Genomic DNA, 25,067 nt, shown 5'->3' on the forward strand with positions numbered 1-25,067 from the left:
AAAAGATGGCTGGGTTCAGAATGAGAGTAGAAAATGGAAGTGGATCTGTAGGTGGGCATTGAATGCAGTGCTCTGGATGCAAGCTGGAGCTCGGGAATCCCCTGAGCTCTGGGCTGCTGGAGGCTGGACAAGCATTGTTTGGCCTGGAAGGGGGTTTGTCCTCTCCTCTGTCTGCTGGGACACCCAGGGGAGGGGTTACAGAGCGAGCTGCACTTGTGTGATACTGTACAGAAAGGGTGGTTTGGTTTGGGTTTTCTTTTGTGGGGTTTTTTGGGGCTTTTGTGTGTGAGTGTTGGGGGATTTTTTTCTCATGTAGGGCAGTGAATAATGAGCAGCAGTTTTGCACACGCCTCACAGAGCTGATGAGAAGCTGGGGATGGCTGTGGTGAGGAGCTGAGGAACTGAGCTGGCTGCAAACTTCTTTGTGGAACTTTGTGGCTGTTTTTTCAGCTGAGCTGGATCAATTCCCTGTTGGGGCTCCTCACAGTTTACCCTCCAAATCTGTGCTGGTGGAGTGGTAGGGCAGCAGGGGATGGAAACAGCACAGGAGGTGGTGCTTGGACTCAGAATTCCAGGATCCCTGAGGCTGGAAAAGTTCTCCCAGCCCATCCAGTCCCAGCTGTGCCCAATGCCCACCTTGTCCCCAGCCCAGGGCACTCAGTGCCACATCCAGGCCTTCCCTGGACACCTCCAGGGATGAGACTCCAAACCCCCCTGGGCAGCCCCTGCCAAGGCCTGAGCCCCCTTTCCATGCAGAAATTCCTCCTGGTGTCCACCCTGAGCCTGCCCTGGCCCAGCCTGAGGCCATTTCCCCTTGTCCTGTCCCTGTTCCCTGGGAGCAGAGCCCGACCCCCCCTGGCTGTGCCCTCCTGGCAGGGACTTGTGCAGAGCCACAAGGTCCCCCCTGAGCCTCCTTTGCTCCAGGCTGAGCCCCTGCCCAGCTCCCTCAGCCCCTGCTGGGGCTCCATTCCCTGCCCAGCTCCCTCAGCCCCTCCTGGGGCTCCATTCCCTTCCCAGCTCCCTCAGCCCCTCCTGGGGCTCCATTCCCTGCCCAGCTCCCTCAGCCCCTGCTGGGGCTCCATTCCCTGCCCAGCTCCCTCAGCCCCTCCTGGGGCTCCATTCCCTGCCCAGCTCCAGCCCCTGCAGGCCTCTCCCGTCAGGAGGGGCCCAGAGCTGCCCCCAGCCCTGGAGGTGCCCCAGCAGTGCCAGCACAGGGGATGGGCACTGCCCTGGCCCTGAGAGGTTCCCCATGAGAATTCCCTTTCTGGTTGCAGTTCCACATTCACAGACCTGTTGGCAGCAGTTCCAGTGCCTGGCCTTCCCTCCTCCCTGCCCCAGTATGAAACAAACCCCAAACTGGGCTCGCTCCTCTCCTGCTGCTGTTGCTGTCAGTGCCTCAGGCAGAGCCGGTCAGGGAAGGACGTGAACACTGCAGAGCTGCTTCCTTGGGCTCAGTCTGTGCTGGCAGCCCTGCTGCTCCTCTGTCCTTGCTCTGACACGTTGCTGATGTGCAGCTGAAACTCAGGGGCAGCTGCTCCCCAAATGTGCTGAGCACAGTCAGGAGCCCTGCAGGGTGCCCAGGTTGGCTGCTCCAGTTAAGGCAGCTCTGTTTCCAGGAGGGAACTGAGCTGTCACTTCAGCAGTGACAGAGATGAAGAGTTAGGAAGTCCCTGATATTTTCTGGGTAATGTGTGTACAGATTTGGAGCACAGGCTTCGTGATCTGTGGGCTGCTTGTGAATTTTCAGAGGCCAAACAAAATGTCTGTTGGTGTCGGTACAAACTTGTTCATGAACGCCTAAGCAGGAGCACAGCCTTTGTTTGAAGTAGCCAGTGATTGGTTTTCAGTGCCTTGTTGGGTGATAAACACGACTGGGAGCTGCAGAGAAGTGTTTTCTTCTTGCCTCCCTTGGTTTATGTCTTTCAGAAGAAAATCTGTTATGCTCCTGCAGAAGATTTTCTTCCCTGTGAGGGTGGGCAGGCCCTGGCACAGGGTGCCCAGAGAAGCTGTGGCTGCCCCTGCATCCCTGGAGCTGTCCAAGGCCAGGTTGGACTTGCAGCACCCTGGGATAGTGGAAGGAGTTCCTGCACATAGCAGGATGTGAAATGGAATGAGCTTTAAGGCCCCTTTCCATCTAAACCATCCTGTGATTCACCAGTTCTCTTTACCCTGAGAAAACACTTGATCTTTTCTACTCTTCAAGTCAATACTGATATTTAATTAGGGCATTGATTGAGAGCCTATTGATGAAAACCTCATCAGGGAATAGGAAGAATCAACCCTACCTTGAAGAATGAAGGCAGATGTTGCTGCCTGGGAAGGGTTTTGCCTTGGCAGGCCCTGCTCCCTGTCCCTGCAGCCCTGGAGCAGGGCGTGGGCTCTCCCCACCCTGGGTACCCACAGCTCCTCCTCCCTGGAGCGTGGAAAGCCAGCGTGTCCCTGCTTGTTGGTGAGCAGGAAAGCCTTGACAAGGATGGTGGCTGGGAGAGGGCTGCTCTGCTAGCAAAATTCATCCCACCTGGCCTTGAGAAATGCCCAGACAGCACAGCACAGCAGAGCAGCTTGCACAGACTCTCCAGCAGTGGCAGCCTGTAGTGCCATCAAAAAGTCATGGAACAAAAAGTGGAGAAGGATTTCAGCCTTGGTTTGTGTAACTCTTGCAAGGGGGGTAAAGTGCTTGACAGAAGCTTTGTGAAAAAGCAGCTTGGCAAATTCCTGGTGCTGAGGGAATTCCCTGGCTGGCCCTGGAGAGCAGGGAAGAGACCAGAGCTGCTCTGCAGGTTGCCTTGCACGTCTGGTGTTTCGGTGCAGCTCAGCTGTGTGGGTTTTCCTCTCCCTCTGCGTGGGTTTGACTACAAGTCTTGTGTGGGTTTAACTAAAGTCTCTGCATGTTTTGCTTCTGTTCTGTAGCTAAAACAACTCCAGGCTTTCTCTCCCACTGGGATTGTGACTGTTCTCTGTAACCTGGGGAAGCACTCATTTGTGTCTTGCACTTCCAAAATCTGACTTCGTGCTCCCAGAGAGACACCTGCTTTCTTGGGAGCCAACAGGTGTGGATTTTCTACATTTAGATCCATACCTGTAGAGCTTTTGCCTCAAGGATGCTTCTCAAACTGATGTGCTTTCATGTTTGGATCCACTGAAGCTGTTGTTGGATAGGAGGAGTGCTGGAAATGGTCTCTTCCCAAAACCATGGCTGTGGTGTGGCATGCTGCTGCTGTGTGTGCTGGGATCAGCATCGTGCCTGGGGCAGCTGTCCTGGCCTCAGATCTGAGCTTCACAACCCTTAAAAGCCTGCTTCCAAAGGTGGCTGGTGCTCTGCTGAGCTCAGGTGTCATCTCAGCGAGTCCAGGTGGGTGGATGACCTGGCCTGGGTCAGGGTATGGCACCAGCCACTGGATTTGTGCAAGGTTCTGGAAGGCTGGGCTTTCTCATGGCTCATCTGCACCTTGTGAGAGCAAACTCTTGCCTCTGTTTCCTGACAACATTCCCTGAACAGGGTGTACCTGCTCCCAAATAACTCATTCTGCCCTGAGATGGTTGTGTCTTAAGTGGGCCTCACCATTGTAATCTTCTACACTAAAAGTGATTTTACCTTTCCCTTCAGGTCTCACCATTGTAATTTTCTACACTAAAGGTGATTTTACACTTCCCTGCAGGTCTCACCATTGTAATCTTCTACACTAAAAGTGAAGTGGGTCTCACCATTGTAATCTTCTACACTAAAGGTGATTTTTCATTTCCCTTCAGGTGCTGACTTTGGGCTCCTGGAAGCAGGACCTCACCTGTTGGTGTGTGACATATTTATGTGCCAGGTGTCATCTCCTGCCCTTCCAAGCAGGCCATGGTACCTGTTCTTCCTCACCACCAAATCCTCATGGCAGGTGACTTCCCTGAGGGCAGGAGGTGACACCTGGCACCCAGTGAGGGCACTGCTTTGCACTTTCATTTCTGCAGATCTGTAATAAATGCCTGAACTCAGCTCGTTGGAATGCTGGTAGCAGTACCTAGAAATTTCCAGTTCCTCAGGTAGCAGCATTGATTTCACACCTTCCAAGGCTTGCTGCAGGCTGTGTCTAATCCATCCTCTCCTCTCCCTTCTCCAAGTGGGATTAGGAGCTCCTCAGAAGCTGAGCTGTCACCTCCATCCCTGTGCACATGGCAGGACGTGTGTGTGCCTCTGTCACTTGAGAGGGAGCTCAGATGTGGAGCCTCAGCACCGCTGTCTGCTGGGTAAAGGAGTCCCTCCAACACTCCTGATTCCTTGGGTGTGCTGGCAAGGGCTTTCATCTCCAGGGAGCTGTTTTGATCTTCCCAGTAAGCTACAAAGTTACTTAGTTCGTTATTTTAGCTACACAAACCTCTGGCAAAAGCAAAAGTAAATCCTGTCTGGTTCTTTGGGATTTGTGCTTCCTCTGGGTCTGTCCAGGACAGCATGGAGCAGGAATGGGAGTTCTCTGGAAGTCTGCTGTGTCTCATTCCTGTTTCAGTGAGCAGAAATGCTGTGTGTTCCTTCAGAGGGGCTCAGAAACCTGCAACAGCATTAGGCTGGGAGTGTGTGCTCAGCTGAGGTGGCCATGTGCCACAGGGACGTGTCCCCAGTGTTAGATCTGTGTCCCAACCTTAGGGCTGTGTCCCCCGTGTTAGGGATGTGTCCCCAACCTCAGGGATGTGTCCCCCGTGTTAGGGATGTGTCCCCAACCTCAGGGATGTGTCCCCAACCTCAGGGATGTGTCCCCCGTGTTAGGGATGTGTCCCCAGCCTCAGGGATGTGTCCCCAGTGTTAGGGATGTGTCCCCAACCTCGGGGATGTGTCCCCAGTGGTAGAGATGTGTCCCAGCCTCAGGGCTGTGTCCCCAGCCTCAGGGATGTGTCCCCAGTGTTAGAGATGTGTCCCCAGCCTCAGGGATGTGTCCCCAGTGTTAGATATGTGTCCCCAGCCTTGGGCATGTGTCCCCGGTGTTAGGGATGTGTCCCCAACCTCAGGGATGTGTCCCCAGTGTTAGGGATGTGTCCCCAACCTCAGGGCTGTGTCCCCAGTGTTAGGGATGTGTCCCCAGCCTCAGGGATGTGTCCCCAGTGTTAGGGATGTGTCCCCAGCCTCAGGGATGTGTCCCCAGCCTCAGGGATGTGTCCCCAGCCTCAGGGACATGTCCCCAGTGTTAGGGATGTGTCCCCAGCCTCAGGGATGTGTCCCCAGCCTCAGGGATGTGTTCCCAGTGTTAGAGATGTGTCCCCAGGGTCAGGGCTGTGTCCCCAGCCTCAGGGATGTGTCCCCAACCTCAGGGCTGTGTCCCCAGCCTCAGGGCTGTGTCCCCAACCTCAGGGCTGTGTTCCAGTGTGCTTGAGCCCTTGACTCAGCCAGAGAGCAGGAGATGGGGCTGCCTGCCTGGGTTTGGGTCATGGCATGACAGAATGGATTGGGTTGGAAGGAATATTTAATATGTTCCTTATTCCAACAACCTTGCACTACCCCAGGTTGTTCCAAGCTCCAGCCCAGCATGGAGAACAGCACCAGGATTTGCAGGAAAAGAGCTGAGGTTGCAGCAGAGCTCTGCCAGCAGCTGGAGCAGCAGCCCCACAGGCCCCAGGGTGCCAAACCACAGCACTGACAGTCCTTGTGTCACCTCTGGCAGCTGCTGGGTGACAGCACCTGCACTTGCTCAGAGCAGAACTTCTCACACCACCTCTGTCACCCACACATTCTGCCTCTCCCCCAGCTGCAGGGTTAGAAACTCTTTGAAAGCTTCCAGATGCTCTGAGGATCATAAGGAGACCTCATCCAGCAGGAATCTCCCCTGACTGCAGGGCTTTAGATGGGATCCAGAGCAGCTCTGACACCCTGGGAAATGGGATCCCCTCCTCAGGTCCTGCCCTGGCACCCAGGACCAGCAGCAAGGCTGAGGCAGCTGTGGAGCACAGGCTCTGTGTTTGTCACCCTGTGTGGTCATCTGGGCTCTCTGGGCTCTCTCACTGCCCCAAGGACAGCAGTGCCAGCACCTCTCTGCAGGATGTTCCAGTCTGTTCCATTTCTGTTCCAGTCACACACCACCTGCAGCACAGCTTCTCCCCAACACCCACACCAGGTGTTCCCAGTTATGATCAATGGCAACTCCTTTTGTCCCCAGCACCAGTGGGGACACCCAGAGCCCAGGCCCTGAAGGGGCTCCAGGAGAGCTGCAGAGGGACTGGGGACAAGGCCTGGAGGGACAGGAGCCAGGGAATGGCTCCCAGTGCCACAGGGCAGGGCTGGATGGGACCTTGGGAATTGGGAATTGTGCCCTGGCAGGGTGGGCAGAGAATTCCCAGAGCAGCTGGGGCTGCCCCTGGAACCCTGGCAGTGCCCAAGGCCAGGCTGGACATTGGGACTTGGAGCCACCTGGGACAGTGGGAGGTGTCCCTGCCATGGCAGGGGTGGCACTGGGGGGGCTCTGATGTCCCTTCCCACCCAAACCATCCTGGGCTCTGTGAACCTTCCTGCAGAATACAAGAATAAAAAAATCCAAACAAGTCTCACAGCCTCCAGTGCTGCCTCAGGAGATTCCAGTGCTCTGGGTAGCAGAAATGTTGATTCTGGGTGTGTTGTGTGTCATTCTTCCAGTTGGTTCCACATTTCTAAAGGCACATTTTTCCTGTTTCTCAGGCTTTTTCTGTGAGTTCAATTAGACTGTTGCAGTATCAATAACAGCTCAAAAGGGTGATAAAACTTCCTGATAAATGTGATGCTTCAGGGCAGTCTCATAACAATGGGCCTTTATTTCAAGGTTTTTCCCTGCTGATGAACTGGAGAGCTCTGCCACTCCTCTTGCTTGCTGGAGAACTTCAAGTTTGGGTGGAAACATCTGGTGTTCAATACTTGACCTCCTCCAAGAGCTGGAGGATCTCTCATGGTCCCACTGCCCATGACCCTGATGTGTAGGAATTGCCTTACAGACTCCTAGAACTTGGTGTAAACCAACAATCAGAACCTGCTGCCACGCTTTTTATTGATGCTGAGGGGTTAATAAATGGAATTTTCTGCTGTTCAGTGACTGGGAGCACCCCCAGCTGTGATGTGGCAGCTGTTCATGACCACCTGTTGGAGTACTGGAACATCCTGCAGGAGCACTGGAGCCTGGGAGGGAGCAGGTGTGTCCCTAATGAGCCATTCCCTGCTGGAAATGTCACCCAGCAAGGGCTGGCTCCCAGCCTGTCCCCAGCCCTCTGTAAGCAGCAGTGATGTGAGGTCACACGTGGGGTGGCAGTGCTGGTGCCAGCAGTGACAGAGCTCTCTGCTCTGGGCAGCTTGGCTTGGGACACTCAGGAATAATGGGATTGTTTTGTGTTTGGAAGAACACAAACAGGTTTTCCAGCAGGGAATTGTCACATGGCTCCTTTTGGAGCAACCTGGGCCAGGGGAAAGTGTCCCTGCCCATGGAACAAGTTGAGCTGGAAGATCCTTCCCAACCCAAACCCTTCTGGGACTCAGTGGTTCCATGGCAGTGAATTGAGGGGCTGAATCCTTTCATGACCTCCTCTTTGGTAAAGCTGATGCTTTTCTGAATGAATTCACATTATCTGTCTTGTCCATCTGCTGAGTATAAATTAGCCAGGATAAGTGTTAACTTGAATTTTATTTTTGTGTAATTTGAGGGCAAAATTACCATTGCAGCAAGTAGTGACAAATTCTGTGTTTCATAAATAGCAGTCTATGTGAAAGCAGATTCATGTGCTGTATTTACTTCCTAGCTAACAAATATAGCTTAAGTAGGGTGAGACATGCATGAAAACTGATTTAATTGGCTGTAATTGAACTTGAACATATTTAATTCATGTCCTTGGTGGTTTAGAGTAGAATTCCAATTGCAGACTGGGCTGTCTGGAGTCCAGACTTTTCCCTGCTGTGATTTTGGGTGTGGGACCTGATGGGCTCCTGACAATGGGATTCAGGAGGAGATGCAGCTGCTCCATGTGATGCCCTCCCTAAAAATAGGGGCTGATAAAGGCCTGGACCAGAGTTAATTGAGTATATTGGAAAATGAAAGATGTAATGGCAGGGAATTAAATCAGCCCTCAAACCTGGAATTAACTGACACTGAGCAGACTTTCCTGCTGCATGGGAACAGCTCTGAAGGAAGTTCTTTTTCTTGCTAGAGCTTCATTTCCTTTTTTTTCCCCCTTTAGTACCTTATGAATAAAAACCTTATTGTCTCTCTTGTCTCTTGGTATGCATAAAACATCGCTAAAATAGTTCCTTTGTTCATTTTCTTTTGTTTTGTTTGTGGGAGCCTTGTGTAAGGTTTAGCTGCTGGAATAACAAAATGATCAAATTTCTTTTTTCTGGAAGAAATAACTGCTTGTGTTGAAGCTGTGGTCTCGGGGACCTTAGTGACAGTGTAGGTGGTGTCAGCAGGAACCTGGAGCCTTCTTTCTGCACAGAGATTGTTTTTCCACAAAGATTTGGGCTCTGCTTTCATGTGACTTCTGAAACTCCTTCCCTGGGGGCAGCGTGGGCAAGTCAGACCTCCCTGGATAAAAGTTGCACTGATGTTTGTGAGCTGAGCTGAGGGCAGCTGGGGAGGAAGAGGATGAGGAGCTTCCACATTCTGGCTTCAGAAATGGCCTCAGTGCCTGTGTGTGAGCAGTCCCTGCCCCACACTGAGGGTGCACCCAGATATTCCCAAGGGGGTGCCACAGATGGTGCCAGGCTCTGCTCAGGGGTGCCAGGCACAGGACAAGGAGCACAGGCCATGAACTGGAACACAAGGGGCTCCTCCTCATGGGGAAAAACTTCTGTCCATGGAGGGGACAGAGCCTGGGATGGCTGCCAGGGAGGGTGGGCAGTGTCCCTCTGGAGATGGTTCAATGCCACCTGCTCCAGGTGCCAGGGAGGGTGGGCAGTGTCCCCTCTGGAGATGGTTCAATGCCACCTGCTCCAGGTGACCCTGCTTGGACTGGAGCAGCTCCTGAGGGCCCTTCCAGCCCCAGCAGCGCTGGGAAGTGGCTGTGCCTTCATGTCCAGGTCACAGCTCTTAGGAAATGCTCCATCTTATGGGAAATGCTCCATTTTATGGAAATATTCCATATTATGGGAAATGCTCCATTTTATGGGAAATGTTCCATCTTATGGGAAATACTCCATCTTATGGGAAATGCTCCATCTTATGGGAAATGCTCCATCTTGTGGGAAATGCTCCATTTTATGGGAATGCTCCATTTTATGGAAATGCTCCATCTTATGGAAATGCTCCATTTTATGGAAATGCTCCATTTTATGGGAAATGCTCCATTTTGTGGGAAATGCTCCATTTTGTGGGAAATGCTCCATTTTATGGGAATGCTCCATTTTATGGAAATGCTCCATCTTATGGAAATGCTCCATTTTACGGGAAATGCTCCATTTTGTGGGAAATGCTCCATTTTACGGGAAATGCTCCATTTTATGGGAAATGCTCCATCTTATGGGAAATGCTCCATTTTATGGAAATGCTCCATATTATGGTAAATGTTCTATCTTATGGGAAATACTCCATCTTATGGAAATACTCCATTTTATGGAAATGCTCCATTTTATGGAAATGCTCCATTTTATGGGAAATACTCCATTTTATGGGAAATGCTCCATTTTATGGGAAATGCTCCATCTTATGGGAAATACTCCATTTTATGGAAACACTCCATTTGATGGAAACACTCCATTTTATGGAAACACTCCATTTTATGGAATTGCTCCTCTCCCAGTTATCTCCTGCCCTTTGCCCAATGCTGATATGGAGGCTGCTCCCTCAGGAATCAAACCACCAGATCCAACTGTGCCACAGAGCCTGGGCCCATGGCTGGGGCTCTGCTCCTGCCCAGGTGGCACAAACTCCTCCCTGAAGGTGCAGCTCCTGTTTGGGAGCTGGTTTGGATCCAGCTGGGCTTGGCAGCCCCATGGGAGCAGGGTCAGGTGATTTAATTGCTTTAACCCAACTGATGCCATGGCCAGTGCTGACAGTTTTCCCATACCCCCAGTCCCTGGTGCCAGCCCTCCCACCCTCAGTTCATCACCCCAAGGCCTCTCCTTCCCCAAGAGCTCTCCCAACACCCCCTCACCATCAGGTGGCTGCTGTGGGCCCTGCTCAGCATTCCCTGGAGCATTCCTGGCACAGCTGGAGCCCTGCCAGGTGCCCTGGGTGTGGAAGGACCACATTGTCCCTTGGTGCTGCCTCAGTCCCACCCCAGCTGCAGTCACCAAGGCTGTGTTTGTTCATGCCCCCAGGAGCTGCCCAGGGAGGTTTGGAGGTGCCCAGGGAGGTTTGGAGGTATCCAGGGAAGGCCTGGATGTGGCACTCAGTGCCCTGGGCTGGTCACAAGGTGGCTTTGGGCACAGTTGGCCTCAATCCTGGAGTGCTTTTCCAGCCCAGATGATTCTGTGGTAACTGAGCTGCTCAGGTGTGGCTCCATGTGTCCCTTCCTGTGAAGCTGGAGGAGGATGTGGTGCCTCTCAAGGTAGAAATAGGTTGGTTTGAGCTCTTGGGGATTTAACTTCAGTCCTTTGAGTCCCTTTTCCCTCCAGACACCTCTAACTCATGGTTGTAAGCTCACACACCTTAGCTCCTCTCTTGGAGGAGCTGTCACCTTCACTTTACAGAAAAGTTGCAATTTATTTGCAAAGATTAGTACAAAATTCATGACTGGCAGTTTGTGTCCAGGTCAGTATTTAAATCCCTGCAGCAGATGGAGTGAGGGACCTGGAACTTGAGGTTGATGTGGAGCTCTTGGGAGGACCTTGTGTGTCATCACAAATGAGGAGGAGACATTTGCAAATCCCTCCCAGGCAGGTCCCTGGCTGCTGTGTGGTACCAGGGCCTTCCCCACCTCCTGATTGTTTGGATTTTAACTGCAGGTGTGGGTTGAGCAGCCCTTGCCATGGTAATCCATCTGTCAACCTTGAGCAGTGCAGCTCTGGGGAATCCCTGATGTTGTTACTCTGCTTCCTCACAGCCCTGTGGCTTCCCAGACCTAAAGGTGTGGATAGAACCTGGATTTTTAAGAAGAAAAAAGTCAGCTGATAAAAGGATTTACATCTGCAAGTATCCAGTGTGTAATAGCAAGGTAATAGATTCTCCCTGTTGGAGGGAATAAGGTGCAATAAAGGAGATTCTTCCTGGCAGTGATTAATATTTTAATTTGGGTGATGAGCAGTGGAGAGGTGGAGGGTCCCCAGTGCCATGGAGGTGCTGTGTGGGGAGCACACAGCTCCCACATTTCTGTCTCCTTGGTCACTTCATAGTTTTAATATTTTTTAACATTGCTGCCAAGTGCTCTTAAATAATTCTTGGAAGCAGTGCTGCCTTTTGCAGTGACCTAGCTCAGGTGTTAATTTGTCATTTTTAATACAAATCTCAAAAGCAGTCATGGAGAAGGTTTCAGCTGGGACTTGCAGTGAGACAGTTTTGGTGCCCTACGTTTGCTGTGCATCCCTGAAAGGGCCAATGGCAGAGATCTCACCTGCTCACAGCTCCTTTGCTGCTCTGGTGGCAGCAGGAGCAGTTCAGAAAGGAATTTCCAGGTAGGAAGGTCTCCTTCCCTCCTGGAGTTGTGAGTCCTGTTCCTCTCTGAATTGCTTGGTGCTGTAAGGGCAATGTGAGATGGGTTTGGGAAGATCCCCAAATTCTCCCAGCAGTGGAGATGTGGATGGGTTCCCAGCACGTGGCCATTCCCAGACCCCAGGTCAGGCTGGATAACAGCAGCCTCCTGTTGTCTGGGGGGATCAAGCCTGGGGTTTGGGGGCAGAGGAGCCAGAGTCCTGGATTTGTCACCCCAGTGAGTATTCAGCGAGTCCCTGAGGGGCTGCTCAGGGCTGGTCTGCATGAATCAGATCTCCCTGTGCCCTGCTGGGGGTGTGTGACAGCGACTGAGGCACACAGATGCACCCAGGAGGGGAATGTAGGTCAGCCCAGGAGCTGCTGTCTCACAGCACTGTCATCTGCTTCGTTAAGAACAGATTAATTGGGAGGAGAAGATCTGGCTCTGGTGCTGCTGGTGCTGCTGGCCCTGTCCCGTGTCCTGCCTTGCATCACCAGCTCTGGAGTTGCTCTGGATTGCTCTGGGCTTGGGCAAACTCAGCCTGGAAGAGCAGTTTTATACAGTACTGGGAAATTCAGGACAGGGCCAGGGGGACACTAAGAGGGGCTGGTGGAGCTTGAGCAGCCTCTTGGAAAGGAAATACACTTGGGTGTAAGAATGTCTAATTTAGCAAATTTTGTGTTAAAACTTTAAGTGCTTTGTTTGGATTTTGGGAATCTACTGCATTCCTAAAAATAGATGCTGGAATTAAATAAAGTTTTTTTTAAGATACACATATTCATGCTAGCAAATATCACTGGATAAGAGTCTTTAACTTACCTTTACAGAGTGAGGTCTAGTCATGATTCCTGTTCTTTATAGCTGCTCTACAAAATACCAATTTTCAGGAAGCTGCAGGTCCTGTGGATCCCCAGCAGCTGGATTCAGCTGTTCCCATGGGAGTTTCTCTGCTGCTGCTCTGAATGTTACCCAGAAAAGCAGTTTGGTGCAGCTGTTGGTGTGGATCATCCATGGTGGGGATGGGTGGAGGCTGCTGACCTTGGGATAAAGCAGGGAATGTTTGCCCAGGTGATAATTCAGGGGGAAAAGCAAAGGTGCAAGGGCTGGTTTGGTGAGTGGGTGATGAGAGAGGCCTTTGGGTGATGGACTGAGGGTGGGAGGGTTGGCACCAGGGACTGGGTGTATGGGAAAACTGTCAGCACTGGCCATGGCATCAGTTGGGATTCAAGCAATTAAATCACCTGACTCTGCTCCCATGGGGCTGCCAAGCCCAGCTGGATCCAAACAGGAGCTGCACCTTCAGGGAGGAGTTTGTTTTACCCACTCATGGAGCTTTCTTAGACCACTGCAGTGCTTGGCCTTGGTGATCTTTTCCATTTCCATGATTCTGAGCTGTGGATGGATGAGCTCAGTGCACATTTCCCAAGGTTTCAGCTGAGGTGTGTGCCCTGAGTTTTGGGGAAGGAGAGGCCTTTGGGTGATGGACTGAGGATGGGAGGGTTGGCACCAGGGACAGGGGTATGGGAAAACTGTCAGCACTGATCATGGCATCAGTTGGGGTTAAAGCAATTAAATCACTTGACTCTGCTCCCATGGGGCTGCCAAGCCCAGCTGGATCCAGACCAGCTCCCAAACAGGAGCTGCACTTCCAGGGAGGAATTTCTCCTGCCCACTTGTGGAGCTTTCTTAGACCACTGGAGTGCTTGGCCTTGGTGATCTTTTCCAATTCCATGATTCTGTTCTGTAAATGAGCTCAGTGAACATTTCCCAAGGTTTCAGCTGAGGTGTGTGCCCTGAGTTTTGGGGAAGGAGAGGCCTTTGGGTGATGGACTGAGGGTGGGAGGGTTGGCACCAGGGACTGGATATATGGGAAAACTGTCACTGGCCATGGCATCAGTTGTGGCTGTTGGATTCAAGCAATTAAATCCCTTGACTCTGCTCCCATGGGGCTGCCAAGCCCAGCTGGATCCAAACCAGCTCCCAAACAGGAGCTGCACCTTCAGGGAGGAGTTTGTTTTACCCACTTGTGGAGCTCTCTGAGACCTCTGGAGTGCTTGGCCTTGGTGATCTTTTCCATTTCCACAATTCTGAGCTGTGGATGGATGAGCTCAGTGCACATTTCCCAAGGTTTGAGGTGTGTGTTACTTTATTCATGTCAGGTATGTGCTGACTTTATTCAGATGCAGCTCCAGGTGCTCTGTCAGTGCTGAGCTGTCACGACTTGAAACCTTGCAGAGCAGGATGAGTGAGTTCCTGCTGCTGCTCTGGTTTGCACACTCTGCACTGGCAAAAACTTCCTGCACAGAAGGTGAAACACCTGAATTCACTGAAAATCCCCTGAATTTCTGCCTTGCTAGCACATAGATCCATGGTTTATCACACCATGAGTTCTTTGTTTCACTCCTGGTTGTGGGATGTCAGGAATGATGGAAGTGCAGGTGTGGAAGAGGAGAGCCAAGACAGCCAGGAGGCCATTCCAGTGTCACTGTGATGACTGATACTCTCTGGCTCGTCCCCAGGGCTGCTCCTGCCTGTCCCCACAGCTGTGGGAGCCCAGGCTCTGTCTCTGGGAGTCCTCCCTGCCTCTCTTCATTTCCTTCGGCCCCTTTGCTCCCTGTGCAGAGCTCTGCTCCCCCTCCAGGCACGGCCTGTGTGTCTGAACAAGTCAGGCAGGAACTCCTCATCCTGCCCTGGACTCCTGAGTCACTGCAGCTTGGGAGGGAACTCCCCTGCCAGTTTGTACCACGAACTGGAGTGCTCTGGAGAGCTTTCATCCTGCCTCTGAGTGGTGTGGGAGTAGCCTGTGGTGAGGAGGGCTGGGAATGTGCAGCGTGGCCCAGCAGATCCGAGCTCTGCTGCCCATGTGTGATGGGGCCCTGCATTATTTATAACCTGCCTTGCAGCTCTTTGTGTGGGCTTGGCTTCTCTGATCCAGGTGTTCTGGGCTTGCAGATTCCTCTGGGCTGCTCTGCTCTCCGTGGCTGGCTGGGCTGGACAGACAGACAGCGCCAGGACACAGGGAGTGGCTTCCCATGGGCAAAGGACAGGGACATTGGGAAGGAATCCCAGCATTCCCCTTGGGAAGGCCCTAGCACAGGTTTCCCCTGCATCCCTGGCAGTGTCCAAGGCCAGCTGGGACAGGGTTTTTGATGCCTGGAAATGGAACATTTTCCACCTGGGACAGTGGAAACTTCTACCTGGGACAGTGGAAGGTGTCCCTGCCCGTGGCACAAAGAGGGACAAGATGAGCTTTAATGTCCCTTCCACACCAACCATTGTGAGATTCAATGAATGCTATTTTTTCTACTTCCTTGAAGAATTCCTGGCCACATGTGGGTGTAGGAAGGACCCATGAGGAGTGGCTGCTCCCCCAGGGGAGGATGTGTGTGCTGGGATTCTGGGCACACAGCCAGCAGCAGGTGAGCTGTGTGTGCAGGGGCTCTCCCTGCACAGGAGGAGGAGCAGCTGCTGGCTTTGCTGAGTTACTCTCTGTTTACTCAGGGGATTAAGTGTGTTTGAGCTCCCAGAGCAGGGTGTGTGCAGGGCTGTGGAGTTGGGGCATCCTCCTGCAAAGGCATGAGCAGAACTGGTGCTGCCTGCTGGGTTTAGAGCAGGAGCACCCTGTGTCAGACCCAGAGCATCCACAGGCTTCTTGCTTTGGTTCCATCCCTGGTTTTTTGTTCTGATCCAGCTGCCTTTCCCTCTTCCCACTGCCCTTCCCATGGACCTGACCGTGCTACATGTGATCAGGGCTGAACACAAGGAAGAGTTCAAATGCAGTGCAGTCCTCACTCCTGATGAATAAATGTTTTGTTAGGAAGGGTAGCCATGGCCTGAAGTGTCAGTTCCTTCATCTGGAAGTTCCTGGTGCTGTTTCAAAGAAGCCAGGTGGTCCCAAGCTTGCAGGTTTCCTCATTGCCATCTCTCATCTGATGATTTCATTGTCAGGGAGTGAGTTTTGGGGCTGCCTGGTGACCCCTCTTGCTGTTTTATTGAAGCTTTCTCCTGAGAAAGAAGAGCTCCCAAAGCTCTGGTGGTCAGAGATGCTCCTGTTAGAGAAGTTTTGGGACTGGGGGAGGACAGTGGGGGTTTTATCTCCCTTTGCAGCCCCATTCTGGCAGTTCCTCCCCTCTGCAGCTGGGTGCTGTGCTGGCTGCCAGAGGTGGCAAAGCCTGATTGCAGGAGGAATTGCCATGAGTGTCCAGGCTTGTCCCAGCCAGCCTAAAGCTTCCACTCCCTCCCACATCACCTGACTTTGGCTCCCTGATGAAACTCAGGCTTTCCCTTAAGCCTTTGTCAAAGGATGAGGCCAGGAATTGCTTCAGATTCTCTTTGCTGAGTGCCCTTCTCTGAGAGCTGTGATTCTTACAGATGGCACTGGTTATGCAGACCTGTTCCTCTCTCATCTCCCATGGGTGAGGCAAAGGAGGCACCCCAAGGAGCTGGGAGGGGCTGCAGGAATGGAGCAGTGCAATCACAGAATGCATCAGGGATTGGTTTGGGTTGGAAATTCTGGGTGCTGAGAATTCCAGACTTTCTGTGCTGACACACTCTGAGCCCCAGGAGAGCACTGCATTTGCCCTGAGGCTGTGGAGAAGCTTCCAGAATTGATTGAGAGCACTGGGATTGTGGGTGTGGAGTGGGGTAGAAGTGTGTGATGTCACAGGGTGGAAAACTTAAGAGTTTGGGGTTTTAGGATATGGTAATAAATATGGGGCAGGATGGAGGTTTTAGGGTGGTTGCAGGTTGTTCTTTACCTTCTTCTTCCTTCTTCTCCATGGGTTTGGGTGGTGTTTTGTAACTGGACAGAAAAGCCCACCCTGCAGACTTTGAGGGATCAGTTATTGGGTTAAAAGTGAAAATAATTTAGGTGTCATTTCTTAATTGGATAGTTTAGCTTTAAAAGACCTTGTACAAGAGACAGTTGGCCATTTTGTGCCCTGTTACAGAACTCACTGCTGTGAGACTGCAACACAGGTAAGAAATAACAAACACCTGAGTCTGAACATGAACCATCCCCTCGAGTGCCTTCAATCCTGACCTGCACAGGGGTAGAAAAAGGAAGCTGAAAACCAGCAGACCCTAAATCTCAGCTCCATGCCATGCAGGGACACCTTCCACTGTCTCAGGTTGCTTCAAGGCCTGTCCAGCCTGGCCTGGAACACCTCCCTACACCTGTCCAACTCAAGCAAGGGCTTGAATAGCCACAGGAAAGTGTAAGCCTTGTCCTTGCTGCCTCACTTCTTCTGAAATTCCTGTGTTGAGTAAAGAAACTGGGCAGGCAGAAGGAAAGTGCTGCTGTTTCAGTGAATCAACAACTCTCTCATTCATAAAGTGTGAAGGAACAGACCTCAGGACTCACAGCAATCCCAGGAGCCCAGGCTGTGCCATACCTGGAGTCACTGTGGGGCTGGGATCCCCCAGGTGTGCTTAGAGCTTGCACAGGGCCCAGGAACCAGCCCCCAAATGCCTTCATTTAAATAACAAAAATGCAATAAAGAGAACTGACAACAGAGCAATCATTAACCCTGGGAGCTTTTAAAATTGCCAAATTAACTTGGGGGTGCAAAGCTTTATCTGCTCTTTCTAAACTCAGCAATTTCATGCTGAGGGCCCCCAAGTCTTGAGAGAGATGGATTAGTGCAGGGTCCCAGAGTGCCTGGGTTTGGAAAAGAGCTCAATCCCCACCTTGTCCCCAGCCCAGGGCACTGAGTGCCACATCCAGGAATTCCCTGGACACCTCCAGGATGGGCACTCCAGCCCTTTCCAAGGGTGCCCACCCTCTCCAGGAAGAATTTCCTCCATTTCCTGCTGATGTCCTCCAAGCCCTCCCAGTACCAAACTTTCCCAATAAGTCAAGTGCAGAACTCTGAACTCTTAGAAGACAGTGCAGCTCTTGCCAAGAGCCTTGAATGCTTCAGGGTGTCATTCACTCAGGGCAGCAGCCGTTAACCTTGGTTATCAGTTAAGATAATTATTAATTATTTCGTAAGAAAGCTTCAGCAGCAAATCCACTTTCTCTTTCCAAGGAAAGCCCAGCACAAGCTCATCAGGCAAGAGCTGAGAGTTCTGCTTTTAATTAAGCTCTTAATGATCTCAGTTGCTACTTAAGTCTTTCAAAACATTTCTCCTGTGAGGGATTCAGAGCTGCACGGTGTGGATGATGAGCACCATCCCAAACCTCCATCTTTAGTGCCAGCACTGCCTTCCAGAGGTTTTCTAGGAGCTGTTTCCTGCCTCCTTCACCCTTCAGCACAGAACAAGGTCTCAGTGTTAATTTTTCCAGGTGTTGTCCCCAGCATTGGGTGCTGGGACTTTGCTGGGACAAGGATGTCACTTGGTGTGAGAGGTTTTGGAAGCACAAGCTCAGAGAGGGGAGTTTATTTTGGAGGGATAATAGCAAACCCCCGGCCTGGGACACTGGCACTGCTGGATCCCAGCTCTGTGGATACCTGTGGAGGAACACATGGATTACACAAAAATACACAGCTGGCAGGAAAAGCCTTGACTCCTCACCTTCTTAAAACATCAAACCCAAGCAAAAGCTGAACTCTGTTTTGGTGGTACAGTGACTTCATTTATAGCTGGCAGCTTTGTAGACTGGATAATCCAACAATAATCTCCATCCTCATCCCTGGCAGTGCCCAAGGCCAGCTTGGATGGGGCTTGGAGCACCCTGGGACAGTGGAAATGTCCCTGCCTGTGCCAGGGGGTGGCACTGGATGGGCTTTAAAGTTCCAGCCCAAACCATTCCATGATTTTACACTCAGCTGAGGCTCTTGGAGAAGGTGCTGTGGCTCTGGCTGAGGACTTCACCTCCCTCAGGGTGAGCCAGCACAGGGAGGAGCTGAGCTGGGCACGGCCATCCAGACACCTCCTGCTGCTCCTCAGGAGATGGGGGTGTGCTCTGAGCACAGGTACTGGGAGCTGTTCCCTGAGCCACACTTCAAATCCTGGCTGCTGTCAGAGCCTGTGGCACAAAGCTGGGCAGCTGGAACACACAGGATTTAAATGGCAGAGTCATTGAGGCTGGAAAAGGGATCTCAGAGCATCCCCAGCACTCCCATGTCCCCAAGTGCCACAGCCACAGGGCTTTTGGATCCCTCCAGGGATGGGGAGTCCCCCTCTGCTCTGGGCAGCTGTGCCAGGGGTGGACAATCCTTTCCAGGTGGGAATTGTTCCCAATGTCCACCCTGAGCCTGCCCTGGCCCAGCCTGAGGCCATTTCCCCTTGTCCTGTCCCTGTTCCCTGGCTGTCCCCTCCTGGCAGGGACTTGTGCAGAGCCACAAGGGCCCCCTGAGCCTCCTTTGCTCCAGGCTGAGCCCCTGCCCAGCTCCCTCAGCCCCTGCTGGGGCTCCATTCCCTGCCCAGCTCCCTCAGCCCCTGCTGGGGCTCCATTCCCTGCCCAGCTCCCTCAGCCCCTCCTGGGGCTCCATTCCCTGCCCAGCTCCCTCAGCCCCTCCTGGGGCTCCATTCCCTGCCCAGTTCCCTCAGCCCCTCCTGGGGCTCCATTCCCTGCCCAGCTCCCTCAGCCCCTCCTGGGGCTCCATTCCCTGCCCAGCTCCCTCAGCCCCTCCTGGGGCTCCATTCCCTGCCCAGCTCCCTCAGCCCCTCCTGGGGCTCCATTCCCTTCCCTGATGAACCTGAGGTTGAATTTTGCACGGTTGCTTTTCTTCTCGAGCAGGGGCGGTGCTGCTGCAGCGTGGTCACAGCAATTATTCATGAATTACACACAAAATGCACTTGGGGCTGCACTGCTCCTGGCCTGGGCTGGGTGGGGTGTGCCCAGCTGGGTGGGGTGGGATGTCCCTGCAGGGTGGAATGGGATGTGCCTTGTAGGATGGGGTGGGATGTGCCTGGAAGGTGGAATGGGATGTCCCTACAGGGTGGGATGTCCTTACAAGGTGGGATGGCCCTACAGGATAGGATGTCCCTGCAGGGTGGGATGTGCTTGTAGGATATAATGGGATGTCCCTGAAGGGTGGAATGGCCCTTCAGGATGGGATGGGATGGGATGGGATGGGATGGGATGGGATGGGATGGGATGGGATGGGATGGGATGGGATGGGATCCATGGGATGGGATGGGATGGGATGGGATGGGATGGGATGGGATGGGATGGGATGGGATGGGATGGGATGGGATGGGATGGGATGGGATGGGATGGGATGGCCCTGCAGGATAGAATGGGATGGCCCTGCAGGGTGGGATGGCCCTGCAGGGTGGGATGTGCCTGCACGGTGGGATGGCCCTGTAGGATAGGATGGGATGTCCCTGCACAGTGGGATGGCCCTGCACAGTGGGATGTGCCTGCAGGCTGCCTGTCAAGCTCCAGCTCGCAGCCGTGCCCTCCTCCTGCCCTACATTCTGCTTCCTCCCGCCCAGCGTCCTCCCCGTGCTCAATGGGGGCTTTGTTTGGAAGGAATGCAAACAAAATTCGGGCTGTGTGAAAGGGCCAGCTCATCATTTGTACCTCTGCAGTGGACTGGAAAATAATGTTTACTCCCTGCCTCTCCAAGCGGTGGCCGTGGCTCTGTCACTTGTCAAGAGCAGTCACTTTGTGATTTAGTGGCAGAGGGGGGATCTTGGCAGGGGTTTGGGAAGGTGTAAAATGATATGGAAATGATTATGGACTTAAAGCTGTCCTGCTGATGCAGCTCCTGGCTCTTCATTAACATCTTATATCTGAGAGAGCTGGAAACACAAATCCCTTGAGCCAGTAGTTGTGTATCCAGCAGGACATTCAAGGTTTGAGCCTGCACAGGTACAGGGGGGGTGTGGGATGGAGGGGCCTGATTTCAGTGCCCAGTGTGAGCTGGCAGCCCCTGGAGCTGCTCCTGGGCCGTGGTTGCCATGGCTGGCAGAGCAGACTCAGAGTTTGTGTGAGGGCAGTGTTTGCACTGACCATGGCACCAGGAGCCCAGAAACTCCAGCAGGGCTTCTGTCCTTTCTAAAGCTGAGTTCAGGTTTGTCACACCTGGGCCCATGGAATCTCAGAATCCCAGACTGGGTTGGGTGGAAAAGGACCTCAGAGCCCATCCAGTGCCAGCCCTGCCATGGCAGAGACACCTCCCACTGTCCCAGGGTGCTCCCGGCCCCAGGGATCTTCCAGGGGATCCAGGCTGGGCACCCTGTGCCAGGGCCTGCCCACCCTGCCAGGGCACAATTCCCCATTCCCAAGATCCCATCCAGCCCTGCCCTCTGGCACTGGGAGCCATTCCCTGGCTCCTGTCCCTCCATCCTTGTCCCCAGTCCCTCTGCAGCTCTCCTGGAGCCCCTTCAGGCCCTGCCAGGGGCTCCAGGCTCTGCCCAGAGCTCAGTTTTTCCCTTTCACCCCCCAGATCTGCACCCCCCAGGATTTGTGTGCTGAGAATCAGAAGCCCAGGCCGGAGCCATGGCAGGCAGCAGCACCTTGGGATGCCAGGATCCCAACTGGGTTGGGTGGGAAGGGAGCTCAGAGCCCCCCCAGTGCCAGCCCTGCCATGGCAGGGACAGCTCCCAGTGTGCCAGGGTGTGCCAGTGTCCAGCCTGGCCTTGGGCACTGCCAGGGATCCAGGCTGGGCACCCTGTGCCAGGGCCTGCCCACCCTGCCAGGGCACAACAATTCCCAATTTCCCATCCAGCCCTGCCCTCTGGCACTGGGAGCCATTCCCTGGCTCCTGTCCCTGCAGGCCTTGTCCCCAGTCCCTCTGCAGCTCTCCTGGAGCCCCTTCAGGCCCTGCCAGGGGCTCTGAGCTCTCCCTGGCTCCTTCTCCTCTCCAGGTGAGCACCCCCAGCTCTCCCAGCCTGGCTCCAGCCCTGGAGCAGCTTTGGTGGCCCCTCTGGGCTCTGTCCAGCAGCCCCAGGTCCTTGTGCTGTTGGAGTGCCCAGGGCAGGTGGGCTCTCACCTGGGCACAGGGGCAGGATCCCCCCTTTCCTGCTCTCCACACTGGGGGATCAGCCCAGGACTGGAGGTTTGGGGCTCTCATGTCACCCCCAACACCCCCAGGCTGCTCTAAGCAACAGGTGAGGGCTGGCAATGGGCAGGAAATGCAGAAGGGACCTGGGACCCGTGCTGTGCTGAAGGGTAGCAAACATTTCCATATCTCCATTGGAACATCTGGAGTTGATAAGGTTTTCCTAAGCCTGGCCAGTGCTCTTGCAGGTTTTCCTGTGAATTCCAGCTCGTCCTGCTGAAGGTGATAAATATCTTAGCCACACTTAATGAGGGAGTAATTTCATGCTCATCTTTAATTCATGAGCTCTTTCATTATCCCCCTGTGATGACGAGATGTCTGTTCTTCAGCCAGTCAGGTTTTCTACCCGTTGCCCTCTCCAGCTCTTTCCTGAAGTGAATTTTCCTGGAAACCTCCCCATGTCTGTTTTCTGGGAAGCCTTTGTGTTTCTGCTGTTTATTGTCAACAAGCCTGGCTGGCCAGGCACGGCAGGCAGGCAGGAGTCTCCTTTTGCCAGTGTTTTGGATCTCCTCTGGAAGTGTTTCCAGGGAAATGCATTGCTATTTATAACAACCTTGCTGCTCTGAAGGCTGAACTGGTATTATATTGGAATGGGAGCTGAGTATAACATGGGATTAGAGATTTATTTTATCCCTAAATACTGGAGTTGGCTAAATCCCTCACAGTGCAGAGAAGAGTTAATTTCCTTGGCTGGGTTAATAATTTACTTTATCTTAACACATAAAAAGTGGCTCTCAAACACTCTGCTGCATCTGGGCACAGCCCAGAGGTAACTGTCACCATATAAAATATTTCATTTACATGTTTGGTGTTCATTTGTTTGGTTGTGTTGCTGGGCACATGACGTGGCAGCAAACAACTCCCTGAAATGCTGAAAACAATACAGGGCTGGGTGGATGTGGGGCAGTTTTGTATCTTGGCAATCAATCTTTGGGCAGGTTTATATTTCCAGTCACGTTTGTGTGAGAGTTCCTACATTGATTCATCAGTGAAACCTGATGTGAGGGATGCAGCAGTGCTGGAGAACAAAGGAGCACTGCCCTGGGATGGGTGGGAGGTCCCAGGCTGCCATCCTGGGATTAATGCACAGCCTTGGCCCAGAATAAATCCCAGAATAAATCCCAGAATTCCTCAGCTCAGAAAAACCCTGCAGGACCATCAAATCCCAGCTGTGCCCAATGCCCACCTTGTCCCCAGCCCAGAGCCCTGAGTGCCACATCCAGGCCTTGCTGGGACCCCTCCAGGGATGTCCAGAGCTGGGAATTTCTGAGCTGGGTCATGTCCAGCTCTCAGCCCAACAAGTTCTGTGTGCTGGGTGTTGGCTAAGAGGAGTTCAAGGCACAGCTCCCATGCAAACTTCTTATGTAATGATGCATTTCACAAATTCTGTTTAATCTTGCTTGGTATAAAGTGACCTTGTAGATTTGGGAGGGAAGTTTGGGCTTGCAGCTGCTGCCTTTTAAAAAGTCTAAATATAAGCAGGCTTTTGGAAAGCATGAGGAATGATCAGTGCTGCTCTCTGATTGGATTTGAAAGCCAGGATGGTGGCATCTAATTAATGTCAGAGCAGTTGGAGGGGATGGTTTGGAGTGTTCCTGCTGCTCTGGTGTAGCTCTGCTGTAATTCTTGGAGGCAGCTTTGGGAAGGGAAGCTTGGACTTGGGGCAGCTCTGGGTGGAGAGACCTGGAGGGGCTGAGGGAGCTGGGCAGGGAATGGAGCCCCAGGAAGGGCTGAGGGAGCTGGGCAGGGAATGGAGCCCCAGGAGGGGCTGAGGGAGCTGGGCAGGGAATGGAGCCCCAGGAGGGGCTGAGGGAGCTGGGCAGGGAATGGAGCCCCAGGAGGGGCTGAGGGAGCTGGGCAGGGAATGGAGCCCCAGCAGGGGCTGAGGGAGCTGGGCAGGGAATGGAGCCCCAGCAGGGGCTGAGGGAGCTGGGCAGGGGCTCAGCCTGGAGCAAAGGAGGCTCAGGGGGCCCTTGTGGCTCTGCACAAGTCCCTGCCAGGAGGGGACAGCCAGGGGGGGTCGGGCTCTGCTCCCAGGGAACAGGGACAGGACAAGGGGAAATGGCCTCAGGCTGGGCCAGGGCAGGCTCAGGGTGGGCACCAGGAGGAATTTCTGCATGGAAAGGGGGCTCAGGCCTTGGCAGGGGCTGCCCAGGGGGTTTGGGGTGCCCATCCCTGCAGGGCTTTAGCAGCTGTGGGGATGTGGCACTTGGGCACTTTCTGGGTGGGTATTGAAAGTAAAATCCTTGTTCATGGTTTGTGCTGGGCTGAGCTCTCAGGGCCTTGCTGACACTTCTGCCAGGGCCTGGCTTTGGCTTTCCCATACCCAAGGCTGAGGCAGGGATGGCTCTGGACAAGGAGACCAAGCTCTGATCATTCTCCTTTCCTTGCTGGTTAAAGCTCTGAGTGGCTGGACCTGTTCTGCATCCCTGTGGAAGCTCAGGGGTGTGGAATGAGGTGCCAGAGCTCCAGGACAGCACTCTTAGGTACAGGGGGGATTGTTGGGGTGTCCTGGGCAGGAGTTGGATTGGATGGGGATTTTTAAGGAGTTTGGAATAAGTTAGTGACAGGACTTCTGAGTTTCTAGATGAGGTTATTTATTGTTCTTATTTTTTACATAGACAGGAAGGGTGAGTTTGGCTTTCATTGTTATAGCAGGGCTCAGAAGGTCTCAAGACCTTTAGTTACAAGACTTTTTAAGGAGTTATTGACTAATAAAACCCTGCTAATAAGGATACTTCTGTTTTTGACCCAATCCTTAAATATTTTGTCTTCTGGACTCATGCTACAGTGTAAGCTTTCTTAGCTAATTATGACACACAAACTTCCAGTACTGCAGTCTAAACTCCTTGTTTACCTTTGTCACTACTTTATTATTTTATATCTTAAACTCTAAACATCTAAACTTTCTGAGACACTGTGTGTCTCTGCTTTAAACTATAAATCCACATTTTTGCTTTCAGCACCTAAGTTTGGAAGCCTTTCCCAAGGTTTCAGATCAAATCCTGTGTTTAATTCTGAGTTTTGGCTCACAGACCCAGAGTTCTGAGAGTTCCCTGCATTTTGGATGCCAGCAGTGGGTGATCCCTGGGGCTCCTCCCTGCTCAGGGTGTTCCAGAGCAGGTCCCTGGGGCCCTGGCTGTGCTCTGTCCCAGCTCCCTTCCCACCTCAGTGCCCCTGCACATCCCTGCTTTACCTGGCAGCTCAGTGGAAGAGGAAAAAAGCTGCTCTTCTGTCTCAGCTATTCAGAGTTCATGTGGAATTGATTTTTTTTTTTAAATAACTAAACACTAATTCCTTATTTATGTGTTTGTTTATTTTAGGGATAGACTTCAAGATTAAAACTGTTGAATTGCAAGGAAAGAAGATCAAGCTACAGATCTGGTGAGTAACACAGAGCTTCCTTCAGCAGCAGGTGTTCCTGGGCACAGTTTGCTCTTGCTGGGTTCCCTTCAGGGCTGCAGGTTTGCAGCTGTTGTGTGTTCCACAGGGCTCACTCCACTCCATGTGTGTGTCTGCAGCAGTAGCTGTGCTTGTAACCACTGGGCCTGGCTGCTCCCT

General features: G+C 52.8%; 1 protein-coding gene across 1 annotated transcript in view; it reads left to right on the forward strand.

Annotated features, from left to right (window-relative positions):
* RAB10 (RAB10, member RAS oncogene family) overlaps window positions 1–25,067 on the forward strand; it is a 48,079-nt gene that overhangs the window by 6,378 nt on the left and 16,634 nt on the right. The window contains exon 2 of the mRNA XM_071417207.1: window positions 24,830–24,890. Within this exon, the coding sequence (XP_071273308.1) occupies window positions 24,830–24,890 (61 nt within the window). The remainder of the gene's footprint in view (window positions 1–24,829; window positions 24,891–25,067) is intronic.

Source organism: Agelaius tricolor, unplaced genomic scaffold, assembly GCF_023055355.1.
Source record: "Agelaius tricolor isolate 1412-34295 unplaced genomic scaffold, bAgeTri1.0.p SCAF_68, whole genome shotgun sequence".
Taxonomy (NCBI): Eukaryota; Metazoa; Chordata; class Aves; order Passeriformes; family Icteridae; genus Agelaius; species Agelaius tricolor.